Source organism: Bipolaris oryzae, assembly GCF_000523455.1.
Source record: "Bipolaris oryzae ATCC 44560 unplaced genomic scaffold scaffold_83, whole genome shotgun sequence".
Classification (NCBI taxonomy): domain Eukaryota; kingdom Fungi; phylum Ascomycota; class Dothideomycetes; order Pleosporales; family Pleosporaceae; genus Bipolaris; species Bipolaris oryzae.
The window spans coordinates 3263-20856 of NW_006911359.1; the positions used below are offsets into that span (position 1 = coordinate 3263).

General features: G+C 52.1%; 9 protein-coding genes across 9 annotated transcripts; 3 read left to right on the top strand and 6 right to left on the bottom strand.

Annotated features, from left to right (window-relative positions):
* Positions 1–964: 964 nt before the first annotated feature.
* On the bottom strand, positions 965–1669 carry COCMIDRAFT_27093 (uncharacterized protein; the record flags this gene model as incomplete). Its single annotated transcript, XM_007690683.1, has 1 exon — positions 965–1669. The coding sequence occupies one exon, from the start codon at positions 1667–1669 to the stop codon at positions 965–967; it is 705 nt and encodes a 234-aa protein (XP_007688873.1).
* A 438-nt stretch (positions 1670–2107) lies between these two features.
* Positions 2108–4144, bottom strand: COCMIDRAFT_97761 (uncharacterized protein; the record flags this gene model as incomplete). The annotated part of the gene is made up of 3 exons (XM_007690699.1): positions 2108–3554; positions 3605–3962; positions 4015–4144. The coding sequence occupies 3 exons, from the start codon at positions 4142–4144 to the stop codon at positions 2108–2110; spliced, it is 1935 nt and encodes a 644-aa protein (XP_007688889.1).
* Positions 4145–5220: 1076 nt separating this feature from the next.
* COCMIDRAFT_6088 (uncharacterized protein) lies at positions 5221–5535 on the top strand (the record flags this gene model as incomplete). The annotated part of the gene is made up of 2 exons (XM_007690673.1): positions 5221–5402; positions 5511–5535. 2 exons carry the CDS (start codon positions 5221–5223, stop codon positions 5533–5535), a joined length of 207 nt encoding a protein of 68 aa, XP_007688863.1.
* A 696-nt stretch (positions 5536–6231) lies between these two features.
* COCMIDRAFT_6089 (uncharacterized protein) lies at positions 6232–8315 on the bottom strand (the record flags this gene model as incomplete). Its single annotated transcript, XM_007690674.1, has 5 exons — positions 6232–6529; positions 6583–7062; positions 7114–7370; positions 7424–7667; positions 7717–8315. The coding sequence occupies 5 exons, from the start codon at positions 8313–8315 to the stop codon at positions 6232–6234; spliced, it is 1878 nt and encodes a 625-aa protein (XP_007688864.1).
* Positions 8316–8759: 444 nt separating this feature from the next.
* Positions 8760–9039, top strand: COCMIDRAFT_97743 (uncharacterized protein; the record flags this gene model as incomplete). The annotated part of the gene is made up of 2 exons (XM_007690700.1): positions 8760–8821; positions 8889–9039. Coding segments are annotated over 2 exons (213 nt in total), but the record flags the coding sequence as incomplete, so codon positions are not given.
* Positions 9040–9518: 479 nt separating this feature from the next.
* Positions 9519–12732, bottom strand: COCMIDRAFT_27096 (uncharacterized protein; the record flags this gene model as incomplete). Its single annotated transcript, XM_007690684.1, has 3 exons — positions 9519–9609; positions 9662–12331; positions 12389–12732. 3 exons carry the CDS (start codon positions 12730–12732, stop codon positions 9519–9521), a joined length of 3105 nt encoding a protein of 1034 aa, XP_007688874.1.
* Positions 12733–13060: 328 nt separating this feature from the next.
* On the bottom strand, positions 13061–13723 carry COCMIDRAFT_27097 (uncharacterized protein; the record flags this gene model as incomplete). The annotated part of the gene is made up of 2 exons (XM_007690685.1): positions 13061–13381; positions 13463–13723. 2 exons carry the CDS (start codon positions 13721–13723, stop codon positions 13061–13063), a joined length of 582 nt encoding a protein of 193 aa, XP_007688875.1.
* Positions 13724–14091: 368 nt separating this feature from the next.
* On the bottom strand, positions 14092–14932 carry COCMIDRAFT_97806 (uncharacterized protein; the record flags this gene model as incomplete). The annotated part of the gene is made up of 2 exons (XM_007690701.1): positions 14092–14602; positions 14655–14932. 2 exons carry the CDS (start codon positions 14930–14932, stop codon positions 14092–14094), a joined length of 789 nt encoding a protein of 262 aa, XP_007688891.1.
* A 290-nt stretch (positions 14933–15222) lies between these two features.
* COCMIDRAFT_37574 (uncharacterized protein) lies at positions 15223–16371 on the top strand (the record flags this gene model as incomplete). Its single annotated transcript, XM_007690690.1, has 4 exons — positions 15223–15225; positions 15296–15334; positions 15455–15570; positions 15633–16371. 4 exons carry the CDS (start codon positions 15223–15225, stop codon positions 16369–16371), a joined length of 897 nt encoding a protein of 298 aa, XP_007688880.1.
* Between the last annotated feature and the right edge of the window lie 1223 nt (positions 16372–17594).

The following is a 17594-nucleotide window of genomic DNA, read 5'->3' on the forward strand; positions in this document are numbered from 1 at the left end:
TCTCCATTGGGTACGACAACCGAATACATTACAGTTGCGACGAAGGCAGCAGAACAATGAACTACGGCTGTGATGATATAGCAGCACAACGAATCGTGGTTTCGATAAGGACACGCAGTGCAGCACAAATGCTTTTCTTAGAGAGTCGCACGTATCCATGGTCTGCTACAAACAGGGTCCGGGGAAATGGGATGAACGCGGAGGAGAAAGGTATAACCCTATAGATTCTCTATCATGACCTGCCTCACGGCCGCACCAAGTCTAGTATGTTGAAGAGAGTACCAGTTTTTCGCAACGTCTAAACGCTGTTTCTGTGTGTATACTTGGCTATGAGCTGATACCCTGCATTCCGGGGTTTCCCAAGCCAGTAAAGTACTAGAACCGAAGTCAGTGGAAGTCAACTGCCTCATTACGGTGGTAATCTATTCTGGGCGGGATATAGTTAATAACACTTGGGACAATACAAGATTGCTGAAGAGAAAAGGTCGCACCACACCATATGTCCGAGCGCGCTTGGGCGAACATTGATGATAGCATATACGACAGGTTAGAGTATGTGTAAGCAATTAGTGAGTAGAGAACCAGTGGCTCTGTATCGTGTCTCGGATCTACTCTTTTATTAGGTACCCATGATGTATACTAAGTGGACATCTTATACTGCGTCTTAGGAGTCGAAAGAAGATGTGCTATCTTGAACGTTCCCCCAGAGAACTTTAAAAGAATATTTCACGACAAAACAACAAAAGCAACGCTGATAGAAACGTTCCGAAAACCGCAATTAAGGGAAATATTAAAGCATCACTCAAATGGAAACAACAATAGCATATCAACCTCTGAAAGAGATGCAATGGTAATTGCAATGTTCAAATCGATGGGAAATATTCCAAATCTACAAAAATTGAAGTCTATTTCGCAATGCAACACGCAGATGCTACCACACTAAGCCCCCCTATACTCCCCATCCTCACCTCATCCACCCCTCCAACACCCTTGCCTCTACCCCCCTCACCAAAACGTGCACATGTTCCAAACTCCGCACACTCTGCAAATTCGTGGTATTCTTGAACCAAATCACCTTGTCGCCCTTGATCTCCTCACCGGACTTGACCCGAAACTCCTTATTCACAAATGCATCCACCATTTGCTTGCCCTCGGTACTCAGCGCGCCCTCTTCATCAACGGGGAGCCGCTGTTTGAGCCATACAACGATGTGCGTGATACCGTCTTCGAATGCGTACGTCCAGTCGTTTCGCAGGATCTTGAAGTCTGCCGTATCGGCAAAAGGGACGGGATTGACGACATCGAAGCGCAGCGCACCTGAGTCATCCCCGATGGGCTGCCAGTGAAGGCGTTGGTCGAGTAGGTACGCCATTATGCTGCCGTATTTTGCTTTGGCGTGCGCCGTCCATGCGAGATACGCTTTGAGGGAGCTGGGCCAGCGTTTGAGTTCTTCGAGTTGGTTTGCAGAGATGAGTTCGTGTAGGTTGGACCATGAGTGAGGTGTGAATTCTGCGTCCGTAAGGGAGAGCTGGTGCCAGTCGATTGCGGTGAGGGGGAAAGGTGGGTTGTCACGTGGAAAGGGAAGCGCTGTTGGATCAGGATTGGATTGCCATTGGGCTTGAAAGACGGACGGAAGAGATTCCCGGTCGATGGTAAATTCCGGTGACATTGCGGTGACAATAGTATCGCACTTTTTGAAGTCCTCTTTGCTCGCTATCTTATAGGTGGGGTTCGGAGGCCAAAGGCGGTATTATCTCGAGATACCTGCTGGTTTAACAGCTATATTTCGCTTGCAGGGAAGTTCTGAGCAAAGCACGGCAGAGATAACCAAACTGTGTCCGTACAAAAAAGTGAATGAAAGGCTTCTGATAAATAAATAGGCAGATGCATCTCGCCTCAACGTGTCTGCTGCATATGGGTACGGATGCTTTACCCGATTAGGACCATTTCAGCCTATGCTAGAGCATCTTACATTTGCCTGGCCACAGCATGATTTGACGTGAATCAAAAAAACTTATTGATTTTAAACCCAAAATATGGACAGTAGAAGCCTCAGATGGGTATCATGACATGTGTTCAGATAAACATATTCTACTGGTTGGCTGCTTTACAACTTTTCAAGCAAGATTCTTGTGCCTGCATTTCCCCGAGGCACAGAGTCTGACTTATCGCCCTTTTTCTGCTTTTTGCCCTTCGGCTCCCCATTTCTGCTGCCCGGGGGGTTGGCAACAGCTTCCAATGCCTTCTTCTCCTTCTTCAATACTTTCAACACCTCATCCTTCTTTGCAAAGCCTTGAGCTTCAGTCATCGACACAACAACAAACGATCCTTGGCCAGTCGCCCAGTCAGCAATCTTGTCCTTGATCTGGGGCCAAAGCAAATCTGCAAAACCAAGAGCGGGCTCAACAGGAACAACCTTCTTTGCGACTGTGTCGAATTTGCCGCCTTGTACAAGCATCTTGAGCATGTTCTTGCCATGACTGGTGGCCTTGTTGTCGCCAGCTGAAGCAGGGAGAGAGGAATCCAGTATCGACTGAGAAAGGCGTGCGACTTCTGTCAAGGCCTCCTTGCGCTTAGCCGGCTCGACCTCGGGTGCTCCAACAAGAACTTCGCCCATGAATTGCAAGCCGAAGGCAAACGAGGCAAAGTCCGCGGCTCGTGCAGTGACCGCTGTAAGCAGCTGTGGTTCGATGTTCTTTGCAATCTCCTGCAGACGGATATTCGGGTCCTTCTTAGATGTTGTTTGACGAATGGCGTATATCTCAGCCAGTCGCTCTCGGGTGTTGTCATCCAACAGCCACTTGGCATCAGCTGCGAATGGGTATAATAGAACTGTACGTGCGCGAGCATCGTTCACAAGATTGAGCACCTTTTCGGGAAGGGAGTCGTTGTTCGGAAGGAGTTCGCTGAAGACTGACTTCGCAGAGAGTTTGGTGTCATCTGTTACAGCCAATGCAGCAAGAAGAACGTGGTGAGCATGCTGGTCATAAGCCATTATCTCAACAGTGTCTTTGTATGGCCGCAAGAATAGCTTGCGGTCTTTTGCAGTACCATATGCGAAGCAGAGTGACATGAGTCTTGAGCCCGATTTGGTGAACGCAAGATTCTTCAACAGATCCACGTTATCGGCCTCCTCACCTTCCTTCAGTGTCGGATCAGGCTTAAGGTGCTCAAGGAAATCATTTGCTTGCTCGGTGCCGGGTTCACAGACTAGGAAGTACTGCAACATAGCATCGTGCAGCATGGTGAATCCAGTCAGCTTCTTTTGGATGAGCGAGTTGATTTGGTTCTCCAAGTAGTCCATGATTGGCTTCTTCTTCTCAGGCGACTCCTTTATGATAGCCGAGAGCTCTGCACTATCTGTGCCTTGGGCTCCGAGACCCTTGATAGAAAACTCGGGTCCATACCATTCTCGAAGTAGGCGGTTCTTTTGCTCGGGGGTGGCGACTGCTCGATAGATATCGTCGACTATCCATGCGGCTTCGGGATGGTTAATCATGCGCTTGACGTGGCTGTAGAACTCGGTGATGATGAGGTCTCGAATCTCGGGGTCGCTGTGAAACATTAGTATAGATATTGCCTAGAACATGACTAGCAAACACACCCTTTCTCTACCAATTTGGCGATTAAAAACTTGGAGTACTTGCCCTCGGCCAGGACCTTGAACTCTCCCTTCAGTTCGCGGGCAATCATTCTCCTTTGCTCCATGGTTGAGTACTTGATTGCAGTCTGGATGACACGCACAGAGTCGTGCTTGAAGACGAAGTCTTTGACCCGACCAGTTATGATGTCAAACAGCTCCTTGACAAGTTCCTTCCTCTCATCCTTGTCGACATGAGATTTGAGCCTAAGCTTCTCCCAAAGTTTCTTAGAGCGCTCAATGATGTCCGCATTGGGTTTCGCGGCCTTGCGTTCTTTGGCGAGGGCTTTTTGTTTCGCATGCGCTTCCCGCGAGTTGCTTACTGGACTTACAGTTAACAAGAGGTGTCAATTGGAGAAGAAACTGAGTCTTACCATTCAATCCTGCCAGTTTGGATTCCACGCCATCACCCTTAGGCCTTTTGGAGCCATCGCTTTCGTTCTTAGGCTTCTGTGTCTTGCCGTTGGTCTCTTCGGCTTCTTCGCTGCTTTCCGCATCGCTCATCTGCACATCCTCGCCGTCGGCGGCAGAAAATCCGTAGAAGCCATTGTCTTGTTCACTGGTATCTGACTCCTCGAATTCGCTGGAGCTCTCTTCCTTGGCCTTTTTCGCCTTCTTTACTGGCTTGACCTCGTGCTTGGATTTAGTCTTTGACGCCGACTTGTCAACTTTGACCTTCTTGCTCTTGTCCTTGACCTCAGGCGCACTGCCCCCTGTGGATTTGCGCTTGATTCCGGCCATGGCGGGTATGGATATGTGGTGTTGCGGGCTTGAAGTCTGTGGTCGCAAAAAGTCGCGACTTTCCCAACTTTTTCTCGAAGCGCGGGCCGGGATTCTGCCACACTAGTCCCAATATAGATAGTGCGGTGGATGTCCCACATGTGGCCCATTATCGTTCCCAAGCATCTCGCGACAATTCCATCTCATGCTGTTCATCAAATATGAACATTCTTATTACTTAGCTATTACTTCTAATGGTTCTTGGTCCAAGACGGGCATAGTATTTGCAACAACTTCCATTGTTAGCGAAATAAATATGTACTTCGTCAAGGACACCAAATGTCTAAGCATTGAGTCGAAAACAATATGATTTCTGATAGGGACCTAACCTGTCGGTGTGCTATTTCCATACAGTTTTCCGGCGCTGAAATGTAATGTGACATTCCCTTTACGTCCGCTATCAAGAAATACTTTATCAGCCAGGCTCGGACACAAATCACCCAGAACTGTAACCATTCAATACAACACTTCACACCAATCTCCCCAATTCTTGACCATCTCCATTGTGATCTAACAAACAAAAACTCTCATAAAAACCATCCCTATGATTCACCTACCCATCTCTCGCGCAGCTGCGCAAGCGCCAAGCCCAATCCCCCAACCCATAATCGATAAGGCACGTGCCACCGCGCCTGCTACCCTGCCTTTTGCGCCTCAAGCCTTGGTTCCATCATCGCCTTTCATTTTCCCTCTCTTCCACTTTCCACCTGTCCACACCCTCTCTCCCCTCAACATACCCTCGTACCGTTCTACCACTCTCCCACCTTCCTTCTCAAACAATCCGCTACCTGCAAAAAAAAATGTCGCAACAATACTCCGGCGGCAACACCGCAGACAACCAAACCACAACCGTCGACGCAACCGCACGAACCGTCCACTACAAGTGCGGCGACTGCGACATGGATGTCCCGCTTAAGCGCGGCGAGCCGATTCGCTGCCGTAACTGCGGTCACCGCGTTTTGTACAAGCAGAGGACGAACCGGTAAGATACATTTTCTTTTTGCCCTGCGACATTCTGGTGTCACTTGCAGAAGGAGGAAATTTTGGGATATATAAGAGTACAAAAAAGCTGACATGACGGGAAACACAGTATGGTGCAGTTCGAGGCGCGATGAGGCGAGCGCAAGCAATCGGGCGGTTTCAATATGCGGCAACGCGCGAGAGGAAATATGAGGTTCACGAAATGTGAGGCGATGTTTGGAAGAAGAAGGCGACAACAGGAGATATGAGAGTCAGCTTGGGTGGATGTGATACTTTACCAGCGGGTACATTTGCTTCCCATGAAGACGGTGTACGGTGTTGGAGAGGATAACAAGAAAGCTTTGTTAACACCTTGCGAATGGAAACGGTATAACAGATCGAACCGTCATACCAAAGCAACGGAAATGAGTTGTGCCTTTCTTAAAAACGGACTTGTAGCTGTTCAATACCAATAGAGCAAGGACGCATCAACGCGGTCAAGTTCCAGACACAGCTCAAGATGATTCAGATGACATATATATGTTTTGTAGTAAACTCTCCCAATTCCTGTCTTATCCACACCCTTTCGCCTACATTTTCCTAACAATCATGCATTGGAAGAACTTTACTTTCGCTTTGGTTTTGATATAAAAACAATATTCAAAAGACAGGTTGAGCTCAAAACATATCCTAGAAACATGATTGAAATAGCTTGATATGACTGTACGCCCGTCGCGTTGGTCCGCCAGGGAGAGACAGGGTGTGTGTGTGTGTGTGTGTGTCTGTGCAGAGAAGATACAAGCACGTGTAGAATTCGAACTCGGGTAATGTGGGTATGAGAACCAGTGCATCTACGAGCCGCGGAAGGCGTCGAATCGCTTATATGTGTATCCAATGAATGGCAAGCTCGTCGCGTACTCGTCTTCACCTGCCTGTGCTGCTTGCGCCCTGTGTGCAGCCGATGTGTCGTTTTGGTCAATCTCATCAATAGGGAAGTATTGCGTATCAATGTTGGACTGCAGCTTGGGCTCGAAAGGCGCGCGAATGCGGCGCAGACCATCCCATGACACGCCCCGGAAAAAGGGATGCTGCTTGATTTCGTTGGCGCCACCAATACGACCGAGACGATGATCAGCATCACAGATCAGTCTACGTATGTTAGCCACGACATAGAAGAGTTATACATATATGCAAAGACATACCTTCGAACAAAGTCTTCGGCCTCGGTACCAAGCTGTTGGTCTGGAGGGAAGTGAAGGTTGCGCGGCCAGTCGACAATCTTGCGATAAGTATCATGAGGCTCTTCAGCGCAGAACGGTGGCCAGCCGATGAGACACTCGAACATGATTGTGCCTACCGACCACCAATCACAGCTGTAGTCGTAGCCCTGGCCACTAAAGATCTCGGGCGCAATGTAGTCAGGGGTACCAACGGTGGAGTACGCAAGCTGTCGGCGAGACTTACGCCATGTGTTGATCTGAGTACGGTTGCTGACTGTCAGCTGGATCTGGTCTAGATTCATTGACTGTCGGTTGTCGCGGTTTGACTTGTGTGCGCCACCAGCAAGCAGCTTCTTGTAGTACCCAGCATCGTGCTCCTTGTGGAAACCGGTTGACAGACCGAAATCCGTTAGCTTGATGTGACCGCCCCGGTCGAGAAGAATATTGTCAGGCTTGATATCACTTGGGAGTGTTAGTGGGTCCATATTAGAATACCATTGCCAAGATACATACCGATGTATGAAGCCAAGCTTGTGGACAGCTTCAATTGCGAGAGTGATCTCAGCCATGTAGAAACGTGTGATATCCTCGGTGAAGATTTCATACTTGATGAGCATAGTCATCAAGTCACCACCTGGCAAGAACTCCATGAGCATGTAAAGGAAGGTATTGTCCTGGAAGGTGGTGTGTAGTTTGACAACCCATGGGCTGTCAGACTCGGCGAGAATGTCACGTTCTGACCGTACGTGTGCCAACTGGTCTTTCTTGAACTATTCATAATTAGTCTGGTGAGTGTGCCTTTTGTCCTGGAGTGGTTGCATACCATTTCCTGCTTGACAAGCGACTTGAGTGCATAGACTTTGCCATCGTTGCGTCGTTGGACCAACTTGACCTCTCCAAAGGCACCCTTGCCGATAATCTTGAGAGTCGTAAAGTTCTCAGGCTTCTCTTTTGTTCGTAGGAATCGCAAGTATTCGACTTCGGCCCGGCGCATGCTGTTTTCCTTGCTCGCTTTTCGGCTGTCGGAGATGGAGGGCTCCTTCATGAGGGCCTCGAGTTCGAGCGCTCTACACTAAGGTTAGGCTGACACAGATAGGGAATGGGGCAAAATCCCACCTTTGATTCCTGTCGCGTGCTCGCTGCACACTATCCTTGAAGAAGGTATTGATAAGGCTTTTGGACACCATGGCCTGCTTTTCTACATTCTCCGAGTATTTGCCGGGGTTCCTTTGGGGAGCCTCTTCATCGTAGAGCGAAGACGGCCGAGGTCCCGAACCGCCCTGACTTCCATAGCCATATCTGTTGTCTGCAGTACGGGGACGCGTGGGATTCGGGGAGCCTTGGCGGCCATAGGGACTTCCTGAGCGGCCGCCTCCGAGATGCTGGTGTGAGAGTTGTTGGGCCAAGCCGTTGGCACTCTGATCAAAGCGCTGGCTACCTTGGCCCTGGAGGTTGCCCTGTTGTCCCTGGTATTGCGCTTGCTGGTAGGGATTCATAAAGTAGCCGCCGCTGCCATAGCCATTGCCTTGTTGCTGGGCACCCCAGACCTCTTGCTGGCCAGCCTGGTTCGGGTACACAGGTTGCGGGAAGGTCGAGGGGGTCGTGGGGAATGCCCTGCCGGCTTCCTGCTGGTACTGATTGTTGCGGTCACCGTTATTGAAGCCAAAGTTGAGCTGGAGCCGGTTGGACTGCTGGTTGTTGTTGTTGTTGCTCATGGTGGGCCTCCGCAATCGCTCTTGAGGGGGGAGTCGGTGTAGTGAATGATGGGGTATCAAGTCGGGCTCGAGACGAGCAGTAAGATGGGCGATATGCCTGGACAAGGGGAGCAGCAGTGCCACAGGCTCACGGGGTTGAGGAAAGATCCACGGCGACTATTGAGGAATCTTCAGCGCACTGCTGGCAAGAAGAGAGGGAGGTGCTGGGGACTGCCGCAGTAGCTCGGTCAGGGATAAGTTTAGGGCGCAGGGACCAACTTCAGGCGGGGAACAGACATGGCCAACAGCAACTCGGTGCGTTTCAAAAAGTCGTTTGTTGCCCAAGTCCGGCATCATGGTCACGCTCGCACGCAGCCTTATTCATTCTGCTGCCACCCCCACGGCCAGATCGAGTCATGGCTGCGCAAGTTTGGTTGAACCGTGAAGTGCACAGCTGCTGTCGGTAAGTCTATACTGACATACATGTGTGTGCGCATACGCCTCGAGGCGCCAGAAAATCGACAGCAGTAAGCTCCCTATCGATACGTACGCACCCCACCGCCCACCGCCTACCGCCCACCGCCATCGGCCCAGCTTACAGCACATGTGGATACACAAAACTCAACCAAAGCAGCCACGCGAGAAGGCAGCGTGGGCCAGTAACACAAAAACGTCGCACGCCATTTTGTGCGGTGGCGATACACTCCCAACTAAGGCGCGTGTAGTAACACGTGGCTACTGGTAAAGGTACGGACAAAGGTACAGACAAGGGCATTGTTTGAGCGACATTCGACCATCATCGATTACACCATTATTTATAGTACAACTACAACATGCGGACCCTGCGTGAGGGTACAGATCCATCCACATTGAGCAAGATGCTCCCAAATAAAACCCCCCTCCGGTCACTCTCCTCAATAGACTGCCGCGGGTCGAATATAGAAAGGTCGCGTAACACTGACCGCCGACGGGTATAGAACATTGTCGGCCAAAGGCTGCCGACTGCCCATAGGCAAAGATATATAGTAAAACAAGATATGTAAAGGTGAAGTGTAGTATACGTATGATCGTGGCACCCGTGGTAAATGCAATGGGTCGTTGGGAAACGCCAAAGATGCAAAAAGTATGTGTGTGCCCAAGACACTGTCATCATCTTGAAGGGGTAGGCGGTTGGTAGAAAAAACATTACGTGGTAGGCAAGTGTCGCAATCTCGTTAACGCAGCTTATGCAGTCGTGGCCATCAAGGCCTTGACCTTTTCGCGCTCGGCAAGAATTTCAGCTTGAAGTCCTCTGGTTTGCCTCATGGCCTCGTCCCTATTCTAATGTTAGTGACAATCATGAACTGATTCATATGCAAAAGACATACCTCTCAAACTGCAGGTCGGCCACCTCCATCTGGGCGAGGTTCATGCGGCCGACGACTTCTTCCATTTCGTGATCAGCATCACGGAGAGCCTTCTCGAGCTCCTCTACGCGCTTCTCGAGCATCTCAGTCTTAGTGGCCTCGGCGAACGTCATGGCCGGTCCGCTCGTGGTTACCGTTAGGCGGGGGGACTTTTGGGCAAAGACTGGAGAGGTTGGCAACTTGGGAGAAAAGGCAGAGGGACTGAGCAGTCCAGACTTGACGCGGCGCAGGTGGTTGGTGTGGCCCTCCTTGAGAGCTTGCACCTCGCCTTCGTGACGGGCAATTGCCTCTTCCGACGACTGTTGAGCAAGCATGACCTTGTCCTCTGCCGCCTTGAGCCTCTTCTCAAGCTGGACAATTTGATCGGTAGACTTTTGCTGCTCTTGTTCTCCGCGGATGATAGCCTCGGTGAGACGTCCTCGCAGAGCGTTGTTGGCAGTCAGCTGGTTTTGAATCTTGTTGGAGAGTTCATCCATTCGGGTAGCCGCAGCAAACAGCTCCCTGCTGAGCTGCTGCTCTTTGCCAAGGTGTTCAATCTCGGATTGTTGGAGGGCACGAGCTTGCTGGCGGTACTGCTCAGCTTCTTGTTGGGCGTAATCACGTTCGGCCTCGGCATCAGAGATGCTCTGCTTGAGCAGGTCCAGCGTTCTCTCTGTTTCAGCGCTAGCCGCTCCAAGCGAGTCTGCGTCACTTGTTTCTAGCTGTTTCACGCGAGCAAGAGACAGTGCGTGCGTAGTTCGCAGCTCGTTGTAAGCCTTGTCCAGAGCCATGGGTTCATTCTCGATGCGGATTTCAGGTATCGTGATATCGTGTTCTCGGAGAAGATCACGAAGCGAGCTGGTTTCTTGCTGAGCACGATCCAGATCCATTCGCAATCCACCCAAGCCCTTTTCACACTGCCATTTCTGCTCGAGTGCTTCGTCTGCACGGCGTCGAAGAGAATCGACCTCTCTTCGCAATCCCGTGACCTCCCTGTGGAACGCAGTTCGTCGGGGAGTGAGATTTAGAGCAGCGTCTCTTTCGGCCTCTACCTCCCTAATACGGCGCTGGAACTCTCTCTGCTGCATCTCCTGCCGTTGAAGTAGGTGTTTCAATGCTTTGTGTAGCGCATCTCGCTGCTCCTCAAGCTCTTTCATTGGGTTGCTGACTGCCGGCGCACCTACAGGAGACATGTCACCTGATCTATCCTTGACAGAGTTGGACCGCGACAGTGAACCCCTCTTGGAATTGAGACCAGCGGAACTACGAGCGAGTGAGTTTGACCGTGTCAGACCAACGCGCATATTGGACAGAGGCGTGATGTCTGCTTCCTCGGCAATTGATTCGAATTGGACGGGTTGTCCCTGCTGTTGCAAAAGCTGCTGCTTTCGGGCTTTGGCAAGCGATTCGTTTTCGCTTCGTAATTGTTTGATCTCTTGCTGCATGCGGCTGGACTCGTAGACGAGTTTTTCAGTATCGGCGGCATCTGCCTCCAAGACTTCTAGTCGAGCCCTGAGCTGTGGAACGACTTCGTCGCGCAAGTTGTCAGCCTCGTTGCGGTGCTTCTCCAGTTCTTCGCGGAGGGCTGTCAGGAGATCTTCAAAGTTCTCCTTTACCTGCCGCTCCTCAGCCAGACGCCTTTTGGCATCTTCGAGAGAGAGTGCTAGCTCTTTGACCTGTGGTGCTTCGACTACCGAGCCTACTCTTGACTTGTTGCTGACCTGGTCTTCAAGCTGTTGCACTTGCTCTTCGAGATCTCGGCGTCGACGAAGTTCTTCTTGTAAACGCTCTGCCATGCGTACTTTGAGAGAAGCGCGCTCTTGCTCGGCTTTTCTCCGTTGCGTGTCCAGCTCCTCAAGCTTGGATTCTGGATCGGTAATGGGGAATCGAACAGAGCTGGTGCCGGAGTCTGAGTAGTAGTCACTGGTACGTCTGTTATCTGAGATGCCAGTGGAGCTTTCGGCTTTCCACCGCTCCACCTCATCCTCGAGTTCCATCTCTCTTTGAATCGAGGCAGCGAGCTCGGAGCTGATTTCGCGGAGCTCGCGCTCCAGCTCCTCGACGTGAGCATTCATCTGTGGCGACGAAGATAAAAGTGGGGTTCCGGGGACGTTGAAGTATGAACCCATAGAGTTGGCAGCTGGTATATCTAGGCCGATAGGCTTGGCCTTATTAGACCTGCTGAAGCGTGGGGAGTCTAGGCTTGGAGAGTGTTCGGAATAGCCAGTACCCGCAGACTCGGGGCCGTTTTGACCGCGGGAGTTCCAGCCGAAGAAAGAGGTGAAACCTCCTCCTCCCGGGGATTTGGGCTTGTTGTTTTGCTTTGATCGTGAGTCTCCTTCTGGACTGTAGGAGTAGGTGTCCATGAAGTCGTCTGTAGCGCCGTCTATATCTAACTTTGGTTGTGGTCGTTGTGCGTTGGTGGTGTTGTTGTACAATGGCATATTAGGCATGGTAGGAGAGCGGGCGTGTATTCCGCTGATGCCAAATGCCTTCAGGGCCTCTGACCTGCTTTGCTGCTGGGGATGTATGCTGCTGGCTGGTCGGTCATGCCTTGGTTCTGGCAGGGAAGCTGTCACAGGGAAGTTTTTAGGGGACGTGGATGCAGGCTGCGGCGTAGTTCCCGTCAGAGGGGTCCGTCCATGCGGGTTGCTTGGAGACGTGTTAGCTAGGGCAGGGAAGGCGCAGGTCGGCGGCGGGAGAGCTTACTCGTCAAGATTGCGAGGGACGAAGAGGTCTTCGTCAGTGACAGGCGGCGCGAGGCTGCTATTAAGCGATGGTGCGGCAATAGTAGCAATTGGCCTATTCAACTGATCGACAAGAAAGCGGCCTACAATGGGCGAGTCTGCAGGCAGGGGCTTCCTGCGGACGGGCGGCGACTGGAGGCCGAGAGGAGCAGGAGGAGCAGGAGGAGGAGGAGCAGGTTGGGGAGCCTGAGATCGAAAGGCAGCAAAAGACGAAATGGCAATCGAGGCGAGGGAGGAGCCCTTTTGGCGTGGCGGCGAGGCTGGCAGAGGGCGCGTGTCGGCGCTGGACGCTTGGACGGTTTGCATATTGTCGTGTTATTCCCCCGCGACACGGATATGTAGGTACATGACCTTGCACAAATGGGGAGCTTGATGAAGGTCGAGGGTGTCGCCAAAGACGGTTGCTGGCAAAAGGAGAGTTTACTAGCAGGATTAGGGCCAGGAATGGCCAGACGCGGCGCTTGGGGAGCGTCGTCTGGGCAGATCACCGCGCGCGAATTGGCTGGAGGGCAGCGCTTGTGCTGGCGGACCTGGCCTGTCATGGGCAGTTCGCGCTGCCTGAGTCGAGAATGTGTGCCGTGCCAGGGGGCAACCGGGGGGCTGCGCTCGGATCTGCAGGTACACGCCTTTTTTTTTATCCGGCCAATTGGCGATGGTGCCTGGCGCAGTCGGGATGCTCGACATAGACAGTAAGGGTGTCCTGGCCGGGCGTGGTGTGCTTGTGGGTTGCTGGCACTGGGGAGCGATGCGCTACTCTAGTAGTCGGCTGCCGGCATGCAAATGGACAGTCGGCATGAGTCTGAAGAGTCTGGCATGTGTCGCGCGCTCCGGCTCGGGCTTGACATGAGCGGTGGCGGGGGTGCTGGACGTCAAAGGATGAGGCCGTGAAACGCTCCGCAAGGCCCTCAGACGAACGGCCTGCCCCTTGGAGTCGAGTCGGGTCTCGGCTGCATTGCTGGAGTGTACACAGTACGCCTAGTGAAGCGACAGATAAGTAGAGAGCACACCACCCACCTACTGTGTACTGTGTACTTACTATTCTGGGGCACACCACCATGACCACGCCCGCCCGCAACGGGTGGCTTGCATTGACCAAGGGCCAGCCATTGCGTATCGGGCTCGCGCACGTAATTTCCTCGACCACCCGAATGGGGCAGGCGGCGCCAAGCTTTGCACCACCTCCACCACCACCCGCGAACGGTGGGCTGTGCTCGTCGTCGCCGCCGCATCGCACCACGACCCCGACGACATGAACATGACCCCTGAAGCGCAATCTAATCCTGCTGGCCAAACCCATCATCCCCATCCCCGTCCTCCTCCTCCTCTGCCGCCGCCACCTCCTCCCTCGCCCACGCCATCAGGCAAAATAGTAGTAATTCTAGTCGCATTTCCCACACGGACTCCCGCACACACACTCTCACGGCAATTGACCTTTGACCCTGACCTGCATAATTCTCATGCTGCCATTATGCAAATACCCCTCTCCCCTCTCCCCTCTCCCCTTCCCCAGTGCTATTTTCATCCCCTTGCCCGTGGCCCTTATCTGACACTAGGGGCCGCCCATCTCACTCGTACACAGTAAGTATGCACACAACGACATGCTAAATGCTCCGATACGAAGAGCCCCGCCGCCGCGCTTCATGCCGAGAACCCACACCCCTTCCTTCATCGCCATCCTCCAACCCGGCCCTCATCCCAGCGCTCTTTTCGCTCCGCACGGAGATAGGCAATCCTACGCCCTTCTCTCAATCGCCGCACAAAGTCGCTTACTTCGCGCTCACTGGCTACCGCCTCTCCGCCGCCAAATCCTTCGCCATCCAGGAAGCTCTCCTCGAGTCCTCGGCACAGGGCTTCTTGCTCGCCTACTGCCGCGCTCAATCGCTGATATAGCGCGGGCGGGCTGAACTCCCGCAGTGCTTCGTCTTGCTCGCTCTGCTTTGCTCTCCACTGACGCTCCAGAGCACGCATCGCTAGCAGACGTGACTGTACGTCATCGCGCTGGTGCCGCACGTGTGCTTCAAGCTGCTTGAGTGATTCGGCAAGTCCTATGTTCTGTGCTAGCAATGTTTGCAAAGGTGCCGTCGATGCAGGTAGTGAGCCATGTCTTGTTTCGGGATTGTGAATTATCGCATGCTGTAGTTCTGGTGTCTGCAGCACATGATGCAGATCCTTGGTCCTAACCCGCACCTTAGCAGAGAGGCCTTGTCGACATGCAAGAGCCGACGTACGATTTGTCTTTGAGCACATCCGGCAGCCAGCCGTCCTCTGGTCCTGCCACTGCTAGTTGGTCGGGCACTTGGTGTCCATGATTTTGTTGATACTGTGTCTGCGAATACTGTTGGAGGTCCCCAGATGATGATGCCTGGCCTGGTGGGGGCGGCAGCGGAGGGCCTTGAGATGGCGTTGCTGTTCCACTCGCACGTCCTGGCTTGGGCGGCGGGGGCGGGGGCGTCGATGCGTCGTATTGATAGAATTGCTGTGAATGGCGCGGGGATGAGTACGCCATGATATACGCTGCGAATTGAATGCTCGTAGGTAGGTAGTGGTTGCATGTGACGCGGGCTATGGGCGTTGTTGCTAGCGCGTCGGGCTGGTCTAATCTAATCTAATCTAATCTCATCAGCGCACCCCTGCACTGAGGCCACAGCAGCGTCTACTTACACTTTGAAGCTGTGGACACGTCTGGACGCGCCGTTCTGCTGCCTGCGCACTCTAATCCTCGAGCACTCTGACCCTCCCTCTCCCTCCACACTACACCGATCCGTCTCTCCCGCAACCGGCTTAGAGCAAAAAAAAATGGTACGCACACCCTCCCCCCGCCAAACACGCAACCAACCCAAGCCGCTAACCTGCCATTGTCGCAACATAGGCCAACGTTATAGCCAACTCAGGCCACGATGACATGATAGTATGTTTGCATATATGCCCGCTTGCCCATCTGTTTTCCCCGCCGCGGCGCTCTTGCTGGCGCAATGGCCATCTCAATTACAATACCAGCATGTTCGGGGTGGCTGCTAACAAGTTATAGCATGATGCTGTTCTGGACTATTACGGCCGACGATTAGCGACTTGTTCGTCAGACAAGACAATCAAGATCTTCGAGGTCGAAGGCGACAAGCACACGTTGGTAGAGACGCTCAGAGGGTACGTCATAGCCAGCCAGGACTGCGCAACCAAGTCACAATTCACCGCTAACTCATTGACAGACACGAAGGTGCTGTATGGAGTGTCGCATGGGCACACCCCAAGTACGGCAACATCCTCGCCTCCTCCTCATACGACGGCAAGGTCCTCATCTGGCGCGAGCAGTCCAACAGCTGGCAGAAGATCTACGAGGTCGCTCTTCACACGGCCTCGGTCAACCTTGTCGCATGGGCACCCCACGAGGCAGGCTGCCTACTCGCATGTGCTTCCACCGACGGCAACGTCTCCGTACTCGAATTCAAGGATAACAACTGGACACATCAGCTTTTCCAGGCTCATGGAAGTGGTGTCAACAGCGTATCATGGGCTCCTGCTATTGCGCCTGGACAAGCCGTCAGTGCTGGCGGCAACCAAGTGGCTGCCAGGCGGCTGGTAACTGGTGGAAGTGACTGCCAGGTCAAGATTTGGGAATTCAGTCCCGACAGCGGCAGCTGGCAAAACCTGCAGATACTCCCTGGCGGTCACCTGGACTGGGTGCGCGACGTAGCCTGGTCACCCACTGTTCTGTCAAAGTCATACATTGCCTCTGCCTCTCAGGATAAAACTGTCGTCATCTGGACCTCTTCGGATTTGCGAGGCGAGTGGAAGCGCACTAAGCTGGATGTTGATGCCGCCGCCTGGCGCGTCAGCTGGAGCTTGAGTGGCAACGCATTGGCCGTGAGCACTGGCGACAACAGGGTCAGTCTCTGGAAGGAACGGCTCAGTGGTGGATGGGAGTGCGTCAAGACAATTGAGGAGTGAACTGCCGTACAAAAGGAGAGCTAGACCCCGTAGTACATTCAAATTCAGTTAGACAGTCGAGTGTAATTATACATGAGGAATGCCCATTTGCCATTGTGACGTAGGCATACACAAAGGTCGCTTATTACCACTACTGCCTGTAGCATGGTGCGTACGATTGAGCATGCTACGTAACACATGTCAAGTTCACAAAAAAAAGCTGCAAGAAGAAAGTCGAAAAATCCAGAAACATACAACAGAGTTAAAGGTCCTTCCCCACCTTGGCGAATAAGGGTGTTTACTACAATCGAAATCCGGAAGCTTCTCCGAGCTAACGTGGCTATCTCCTTCAACCGCTATCCATCTTTAACACTGCACTATGCCGCCTCGTGAAATTGCCACAAGTTGTCTTCATATAACTTTGAATATTGCTGGAAAGACCTACTTCAAGAGAAGATTCAAGCATGGGCTGAACGCATACTATTTCAAGTCCAGGCGATCATTAGGTTTAGAAGGCGACAGTGAGTACCAAGAGGGTAGGAAGTGCGAAAGACTAGGAGAATAAGATTTAAAGCATACCGAAAAAACTTTCCGCAATTGGAGCATCGCTATTAATTTACCCCCTAGTCGTTAATATGGGTAGAGACTTCTCGGGCACGCGTCCGTACACTCTATAACCTCTGTGTACTACCTACGCAGTTCAATCATGAACCTCCTTTAGGTACTTCGCAGCTACTCTATAATGCTAACCTAGCAATCCCCACCAACTTCAGGATTAATCAATACGGTGCACTCCCTACGAGTCAGGCCATATTCTGTTCCGTCGAAGCTGCGTATGTCGTCGCAATCGCAGCCATGGTAGCATGATTTCAGGCAGGATTGCACTCCATCTTTGATGCAATCAGTATAGGGACTGATATGTATATATATATATATATACTATGCAGTAGAGAACGTACAATGGCATGCCATGGCGCCGCCGAGACAGGTTCTGGCAGATACTGCGCTGACAGTGAGAAGAATGATGAGGGTGGAAAGGCTCTTCATGTTGGGTTGATGGGATGTAGGAAGATAGCGCTTGGGTAGAAGGGTTTGTTATTGGAAGATTGATGTTTCGGTGAAGATGTAATGTTTTTGGAAAGACATGGGGAGAGATTTATATGATTGAGACTGACAATTAGCTCTGGACGGAGGTGGGGAAGATAACTAAGGAGAATTTTATTCAAATGATACGCGGTTGTTAT